The sequence below is a fragment of the Drosophila yakuba genome, chromosome 3L (assembly GCF_016746365.2).
Source record: "Drosophila yakuba strain Tai18E2 chromosome 3L, Prin_Dyak_Tai18E2_2.1, whole genome shotgun sequence".
Classification (NCBI taxonomy): domain Eukaryota; kingdom Metazoa; phylum Arthropoda; class Insecta; order Diptera; family Drosophilidae; genus Drosophila; species Drosophila yakuba.
The window spans coordinates 16350092-16358739 of record NC_052529.2 but is presented as its reverse complement, the minus strand read 5'-3'; the positions used below and the strand labels follow the sequence as shown (position 1 = coordinate 16358739).

General features: G+C 43.8%; 2 protein-coding genes across 3 annotated transcripts; both read right to left on the bottom strand.

Moving 5' to 3' along the window:
• Positions 1-1166: 1166 nt before the first annotated feature.
• Positions 1167-5153, bottom strand: LOC6534282 (ionotropic receptor 75a). Of its 2 annotated transcripts, XM_002094927.3 has the most exons (7): positions 3501-3670; positions 3259-3443; positions 2861-3200; positions 2662-2809; positions 2001-2613; positions 1664-1944; positions 1167-1494 (listed from the first exon to the last, which is right to left on the bottom strand). In XM_002094927.3, the coding sequence occupies exons 1-7, from the start codon at positions 3622-3624 to the stop codon at positions 1266-1268; spliced, it is 1920 nt and encodes a 639-aa protein (XP_002094963.3). In that variant the 5' UTR covers positions 3625-3670; the 3' UTR covers positions 1167-1265. The 2 variants fall into 2 exon arrangements, with proteins under 2 accessions (XP_002094963.3, XP_015050541.3); XM_015195055.3 differs by lacking the exons at positions 1167-1494; positions 1664-1944; positions 2001-2613; ... (1 more) ...; positions 2861-3200; positions 3501-3670 and adding exons at positions 3752-3963; positions 4038-4919; positions 4981-5153 and having other exon boundaries at positions 3355-3443.
• Positions 5154-5477: 324 nt separating this feature from the next.
• On the bottom strand, positions 5478-8549 carry LOC6534281 (ionotropic receptor 75a). Its single transcript, XM_002094926.4, has 7 exons — positions 8403-8549; positions 8169-8344; positions 7722-8060; positions 7532-7668; positions 6843-7449; positions 6166-6708; positions 5478-5749 (listed from the first exon to the last, which is right to left on the bottom strand). Exons 1-6 carry the CDS (start codon positions 8497-8499, stop codon positions 6199-6201), a joined length of 1866 nt encoding a protein of 621 aa, XP_002094962.3. The 5' UTR covers positions 8500-8549; the 3' UTR covers positions 5478-5749; positions 6166-6198.
• Positions 8550-8648: the final 99 nt, after the last annotated feature.

Sequence of the window (8648 nt, the reverse complement as noted above, 5' to 3'; positions counted from 1 at the left end):
GTATCGTTCTCCCATCCACAATATCTCCGTTTAAATTAAATCCGTTTCGCGCTCATTTAGCACGTACGGAAACCACCAAAACCAATTTCACACCGCAGCCGCAAAGCATGGAACACTTTTTACTTGCCACAGGGTTATACATGGCATTTAAAAAAAGAAACATGTTGTTGACAAATTGCAAAAATAAAGTGGTTGAGGCTTCTAGGGATAAAAAGGGACACCCGTGTTCGCTGTTGTAAATAATAAATAATTCACAATTGCTTGTCAATTTCGAGTCACTCCAAAGTTGTCCTCCCTGCGATGCGAAAGTAGTCCTTTTATGGCACAAACTATGGCCAAAGCAATGCCCTGTTGACAGCCAGATTGAGTTGAAAAATTGTTAAGGCAATTTGTTATAGTAATACGTTGGGAATTCCGGAAATGCAGTGAGTGCTGTTTGGCAAAGCATTTGTGGCAGTTGCATTTAAAAGGTCGACAGGGAGTCATTTAAGTAAGAAAGTTCCTAATACTTTGGGGCAAATTTATGCAAATTTAAGATCGTTAGCAAATACAATTTACTGCGTAAACGTACAATATTATATATTAATTAGCAGCCAGTCGCATTATATCACTCTTTTTTCTCCTACACCCAGTTCAATAATATTTGTTCCAACTCAACGCACTGTTATTTATTGTACAATCAATTTTGATAAAGATCTGACACATCTCATCTAATATTTGTCGCCTCCGGCACAAATCATTAAAATACCATAAATCATCACGGGGCAACATGCGATTTCTGCGGTGGGAAAACTACTCATTTTGGCCGGGAAATGTGAAAAACACAACTGTTAACTGTTTCTAATAGGCCGTATTAGGCTCACAGTCAGTTATCTAACTTTCACACCTGGCATCAGGGAACAAAGTTTCAATTCGAATGTGGACGGCCGGGCGCAAAAATGCAAATAAAATGGCCCGAAGAGAATGAATAAAATCATTGAGAAGAGGGAAAATGGAGAATAAAAAGTAACCGCCAAACACGAAAAGTTTTTAATGCAAATACGAAAATCGCATGGAAACATGGCCACCACGTCCTTTGCAAGCCCCTTTATCCATCCCTCCGTTTAACGAGCCGTGCTGCAATTTTCCGGCGCGAAAACAGGAAGTGAGGAAAGCGTCGCCCTGCATAATTTTGCGATGTGAAAAGTTAACGCAAAGTGTTTTTATTTTCTCCTGGGTGCAAATAGAATATAGTTGTTACAGCAGCTTTAAGCGGTCTTAAAGCACTACGGGTGAAAGGTAAGGGGCGGACGCGTGAGAAAGCGCTTCCAGGCCAGTTCCACCAGCAGGATTACCACGACCAGGATATCTGCGCAGATCAGCATAAGGAGCAGAGGAGCCACGTACTCCATTCCCACAGTGATGACGAAGTTCTGAGCCACGCAGTGCAGCTTCATGTGCACCCAGTAGCTGCGCTGCTTCCGGTAGACACCAGTTTCCAGGATCCTAAGGAATCTGAAATAAAATATATTGGCTTACTTCAAGTTCTAAATAGAATAGCATTGCATTGTATTATTGTTATCACGAGGACAGTTCTATCCATTTAATCAGAAGATAAATAAATAAATCCATGAACTTTTGGCATACACTTACTATCTTTTGGAAGAGTACCAGAGTGACTTACCGCAGTCTGAAGAGCTCCTTGTACGTGGAGTTGCGATGTAAGTGCGTGTAGAATAGCTGCTCGGGTCGAAATAGAACTTCGTTTAAATCGCAAATCTGTTGGGCCGTAAAGTAACGCTCCACATAGGCGTATCCGGAGGAGGTCTCGAACACGTAGACATAGCCAGGATTATCCCTGACCCTCAATACACCCTGCTCTGCGGGCAACCAAAGCTCAGGATTCTGGGTCTGCGTTTCGATTTTGCGTTTTATGAACAAGTGTATTTCCGGAAGTCTTGAGTACTGAAATCACGAAGTCTCTTAATAGTATTTAGGTTAAGAAAATAAATGAAACCAACATTTAAGTAGCTCTTGGTGAAGGGAAGTGGTTCCAAGCCCACGGTTAGAGAACTCTCCGCCAGCTCCTGCATCGTTTTGATTTTAGACTTCACGGGCGAGCTTAGTAGAGAAGAAACGACAACGGAGGTGTAGTAGTTGTACATAATGAAGCTGATCAGGAACAGGGCGAAGTAAATAAGTCTGCCTCCGGCGGAACGAGGAATTAAGGACGAACTTTGGATGCAGGCTGCTCCAAAACTGATCATGAAAGTGCTCAGCAGAGAGGGCAGGTAGTCCAATCGCCATCGTTCTTGCATTCGCTTGCACTCCGTATAGAAGGTGATCCACAGGAGGACACCAATCAACGAAAGTACTCCTCCAAAGAGATACCAAACCAAGGGACTGAAGGGTTGAAGGAATACATCTCCCCGGAGTCCCGCATTGTGGGGAGTCCGGAAAATGCAAACGGAACGGAAAAAACCTGTCTCAATAATGGCAGACAAATACTTAAGCCTGCCTTCAGTGGCCAAAGAGGGCGTGGCCGTAAGATCCGCAGTCTGGTCCACCACAGCACCAACGGAACCACCTACTACATCCGATTTGCTCCAGCTATCCGAGAAGATGAACTTCATTCTGCAGGAGACACTATGAACACCATAATTCCCAGTTTACCGAACTTACTTGCAGTGTAGAAGATCTCTCAGGATTAGGGTCAGGTGGAACCCAAATCTAGCTAATGAATCAATGTGGGTATCGTTCTCCTGGCTCAAAAAACGAATAAGTTCATTATCCGACAAGGTGAGTGAACGTTGGGTGACCACCGTTGCCACTAACAAATAGCTTGAGCTTAAATATTTTCATATATAAAATAATGCCTTACCCCTCAGGACAACGTCCGTAAGTTGTTCTCTATTTCCGTATTTAGAACGCTTCAGCAAGGAACTTAGATATCGAGTCCTACGACATTCGAAGGGATCACAAGACATTTCGTGGGATGCGGTGACATTCAGCTGCCCCCCAATCATTTTCCCATTATTGTAGACATCATAGACTGCATAGACAACCGAGTCGTTGTTATTCCGGTACTCCTCCTTCACATAACTTACATCCGCATCAATGGATATGTTGAATAATGCAAACAAATCATAAAACTCCAATTCAGACTGGTTGCCAACCAAGAGCCAATGGTAATGCTGATTATAGATCTGCTCCCGACTAGCCTGAAAGTAAACATAACTAGAAATGATGTATGTATAGAAATGTTGTATATAAACAAACCTCCTTTACTAATTCCTGAGCCTGTTCGCACTTTATATCTACGTAGATCGCTAGAGTGGGCTGTGTGTGGCCCATGTAATTGAGTTCTAAGTGTGGCCAATTCGGCACTCCTCTAATTTGAACGAACTGATGATAGACAAGAATGGGATGTATGGGCTTGATGAACTGCTGAGCAAATTTAAGACCTTGAAAGAACGTATGGGTTTACAATTATCAGAAGAGTGTACAACTTCCTTTCCCACTTTCATCACTCTGCCAGCAGTGGAATAAAACAATGAATCCAATTCGCGACTGCACAAGATTGTCCAGCACAAAGTTGGCCAACTGCACCAGCTGCATTGTGGACTTTAGCCTTTTGCTTTCCATGCAGCTCCCTGCAGTGCCTTTTTATAGAGCCAAAATGTCGCCCAATTTGGCTGTCATCAATGTGCGTTGTTTGTTTTTAAATTGCCAGAAATTGGTCATCATTTACCAATGACCCCCGACTGCTCACCTCAGTGAAGAGTGCAGTGGCGGTGCCAGATGACCTCCAGTCCCAATATGCCCATGCAGAGAATTATCGCTCCCAGTAGGATGATGAACAGGGGAGCAGCGTACTCCAGACCCACGGACACCGTGTGATTATGCTGGTAGCAGTGGAGTTTGGTCTCCATCCAAGACCGCTCGTGCTTGAAGTGAACTCCTGTCTCCAGCATTCGCAGCTCACTGGAATTGGGATGGACAATATATCGCTTTTATTCAGAAAGTAATTAGGTGACGTAACGTTGATATCTGCTTACCTCAGTTTGATTAGCTCCGCATAGGGTGACGTCTTCGCCAGGAGGGTGTGGGTGTGGGAGGCATCGCGTAGGGGAATCTCGTTGAGCTCGCAGATCTGGTGAGGCAGGAATTGTTTCCTCACGAACTCGTAGGCCGTTGCCACGCCGGTTATATAGACGAAGCCTTCCTGATCCCTCACAGATTTGACACCAGCCTCGGTGGGCATATAAATTCGATCCGGGGATCGCTTGCTCCCAAGCACTTTTTTTCGGTAGAGGTCACGCACATTCCGATCCTCAGATGTTTCCAAATACATGCGGGTATAAACTGTTGGCTCTATGCCGACATCCAAATTGCTATCCGCCAGTTGTTGCAGTGTACGTATGTTGGACTTAATTGGCTGGCCCAGCAGCTTGGACACCACAATGGATGTGTAGTAGTTGTACATCAAAAAGGAGGTGACCATTAGGGCAAAAAAGGCCATCCTTCCACCCATTGATCTGGGCGTTAGCCAGGCCCCTTGAATGCAGCCAGCTCCGAAGGATAGAAGGCAGCTGGTGAGTAGCGATGGCTTCCACTGCTTACGGCGCTCCAAGGAGAACGTGACCCAGAGGAGGCAGCCTGCCAGGAATAGTAACAATGCGAATGTCAGCCAAACTCCTCCACTGAAGGGCTGCAGGAACTCCGTGGCACTGAGACCCGCTGAAACGGATCGGGGATTACGGAACATGCAAATTTCCCGGAAAACACTAAATTTCGTGATGGGTTTCAAAAACAAAGCGCGATCGAAGGAATAAACGAATGGAGCTATCGCCAAGTCAGCTTTCTCCAGGATCAGATCGCCAATCATGCCGCCTGTTACATTACCATCCGACCACCGATCCCTAAATATGTACTTGAACCTGCAGTTTTTTAAATACAAAATGAATATAAAATTAGTACTATTTATGTAAGAAAACTCACTTGCAGTCCAACATATCTCTCAGTGGCTGACGCGCCTGGTAACCCAATCTACTGTAGGTATCTAGCTGAATCCGATCCTTGGAGTTCATAAAGTCAAAGATCTCCTTTGTGGACACATTCAAGGGTAAAGCGTTTACCTGTTAAAAAGAATACTTAAAAGAGGTTCCTCCTTTAGCTAATCCTTTTTATGCTGTGGCATACCACAGCTGTGGCTCTTATAGTTAATCCAGTCAATGACTTTCTATGCTGCAAAGCACTCCGTGTGTAAAGATCGCTCAGATATCGTTCATCTCGACAGCTCGTTTTATTGCAGGAAATTTCCCGATCCGCTGTTATGTTTAAATCGCCTCCTAATTGTCTTCCCTTGTTGTACACATCGTAGAGTAAAAAGTTTTTAGTGATCGGATTATTAGTAACATAGGTAACATCGGTATCAATGAATATCTGTGCCTCCTTAAAGTGAGATTCTAATTCGGAAAAGTTCAATTCCCTATCATAGATTAGCCAATGATATCGATAACTAAATAATCTTTTAGCACTGGCCTGTAAGAACAAGATTATCTAAGACATTATCAAATCATTAGGCGCAATTAAGTACTTACCATATCCAAGACTGTACCACTTAAATTGCAATTGATATCCAAAAAAACGCCTAGCTTAAGAATATTGTGATTAAGAAAGTCATCGTTCAGCTGAATGTCCGAGTGTAATGGCTTAAATTGAGTGAAGATATTCTTAGACTGTGCCAGCAGTGCCAGGTGCGAAAGTGCTGAAACAGGAAAATTGAATCGAATATCATAGAATTGCCACACAACCACCTACAGTCCATTGACCAGCAGTGCAAAATGATGACATGACTCAATTTAGCCATGTGAATAAGGTTGTGTACAATTAAATTGTGCAACTGGATCATAGCAAAAGCTCAAGCAAAGAACTTGACAATTATTGATACTGATTATGAGTCAACTGGGCCTTTTATAGGGCACACATAATGCCATCAGAGTGAAAATAATCAACATAAAAGACAATTGATGGCTGAACTTGACTTGACAACTTAATGGGCCATAAAAGGTATAGACAGGTCCTGACAAGCTCAATCAATGTGGAAAGAAAATTGGGACAATTTAATAGCAATTTCAATGGTTAAAGAACTGTAAAAAAAAGGGGCAACAATTTGTCACTCACCAGGTCTATTATAAATGTTCCTTTTTACTGATTCTACGGGATAACAGTGATCAATTTCTTCTTTGAATTACGGGCCCAGAAAATTTCCAGGATCAGGATCACAAGGGCCAGGAAATAGGCCACCAGAAGGGATATAAACAAGGGGGCAGCATATTCCATACCCACCTGGATCACAAAACTATTCGAGAACGTGTGCAACTTGGTCTTGCTAAAGAACCGGCTCTGTTTCGAGGTTATTCCGGTCTCCAGCATTCGCACCTGCAGTTGGGTGAGTAGCTGTCGGTAGGTGGAGTTCAGGTGAACCATTCCGTAGACGGCACTCTCGGGCCGCAGGATAATCTCGTTCAGATCGGAGATCTCGCGCGGAAGATAGTGCTTCTCCACAAAGTGGTACATGAACGAGGCCTCCGATGTGTACACAAATCCCGGCTGATCCCTCACCCGGATCACTCCCTCCTCCGGAGAAAACCACACGCTGTTCGGATCTCGCTTGCTTTCCACCTTTTGTTTGTAAAGACTGCGAATATCTGGGCGCGCAGACGACTGGAAAACAAATGCTCTTTAAATAGATTTAACAGGTAAATATATAAAATACAATTAAATAGATAATAGATAATAGATGTATGTATTTTAAGATATATTGACAAGACAATAGTTAAGGATCGGTTAATACACACCACCAGATATGTCTTGGTGAACGGAACCGTATCGAATCCCACATCGAGGGAGCTGTCGGCCAACTGCTGAATAGTCCTGATATTGGAGCGAACTGGAGATCCCAGCAGAGTGGACACCACAATGGATGTGTAGTAGTTGTACATGAGGAAAGAGGTCAGCATCACGGCGATGAAGGCCAATCGTCCTCCTGCTGACTTCGGCATCAAATAGGAACCCTGAATACAGGCTGCTCCGAAGCTGATCAAGCAACTGCTAAGCAGAGACGGTATGAAGTCCAGACAACGCTGCATCCAATGCCGTTCCAGGTGGAAGATCATCCAGAGCAACACTCCGGCGAAGATGAGGAGCCCGGCGAAGGCGAACCAAACGCTCGGCATGAAGGGCTCCAGAAATACGGCCGCTTTAATTCCGGCATTATGTGGAGTACGAAACATGCAGACGGCCCTAAATTGGGCCTGCTCCGTCATGGGATGTACGTAGTGGAGGCGATTCCAAGAAGGCACAAACGGGGAAGTGCTGAGCTCGGCGGACTCGTTAGTCAACATCCCAATAGCTCCGCCAAAAGCATCCTGAACACTCCATGTGCCACACCAAATGTAATGAAGTCTTAAAAATAGCAACCATTGTTAGTTATAGATATCTATAGTGGTTGCGATTAGGCTTTAATATAATTAAAACAAACTCTTACTTAAAACCAAGAATTTCCTGCGTGTGCATGATAAGCCGATTGCCAATGCGGGAAATCGAGTCCATGTGAGAGTCCCGGTCGCTATTAAGGAACTCGAGAAGTTCCTCCTCGCTGGAATTAATTGGCAGCACAGAAACCTAGGGGAAGCTTTTCAATCAAGGATTTTCAATATACTTTTAGAAAAACCCACCAATGCGGCCAATCGAAAGGTAACGCTCGATAAATCCATTCGGTGCTGCAGTCTAGGTCTTAAATGCAGTTCACTGAGATAGTCCTTTACTTGGCAGTGGCTTCGATTGCAATGCAGAGTCTGGTCCACGGTGATGTTGAGCTTGCCGCCCAAATGACTTCCCTTATTATAGACATCATGCAGCATAAAGAGCTCCTCATCCTGACGGCTGACATAGGTCAGGTCTGCATTGAGGCTTAGATTGGCCCCCCCAAATAGTTGTCTTAACTTGGTAAAGTTACCCGCCTCGTCGTAAAGGAGCCAGTGCAAATTTTGATTATAAAGCCGGGCACGACTGGACTGCAAAGAAATTAATTTTAAAATTTGTGAGGTATATACTTGGAATTCACATTTTAACTATTAGCTCCATACCTAATACGTTGATCAAAAATACTTTAAAAGGCCCACCTGATTTGTTACTAGTTCGGCTTGGTCACAACCCAAATCCAGAAAGACTCCCATCCTGACTAAATCGCTATCCAAGTATTTCTTGTGCACGTTGGCCAAGTTTTCAGGGTTTTGCAGGTTGATGTATTGCGAATAAATGCCGTTCTGGTTTAGCATCTCAACCAAAGGGAAAGCCTCTAGAATATGTATGTAATTATTAGTATTATTTAAATAGAGGGCAGCTCAACATCTCACCCTTTATCGACCAACAGTGAAATACCATGAGATTGCTCAAATTGATTTCCAGTAGATTGAAAACAATCAACCGATACAATGGCCAACTACTAGTCATCTTGACGGCTTTCTTCGATTACGACCAAATAAACGGCAGACGGCTGGCTCTTTTATAGCCCCAAGCTGAGATGTCGAACGAGGCCAATTAAGTTATTATAGCCAAATTTTTGGGGCAGCCGTCCAATTGAGTACTTTGATGGACAGCTC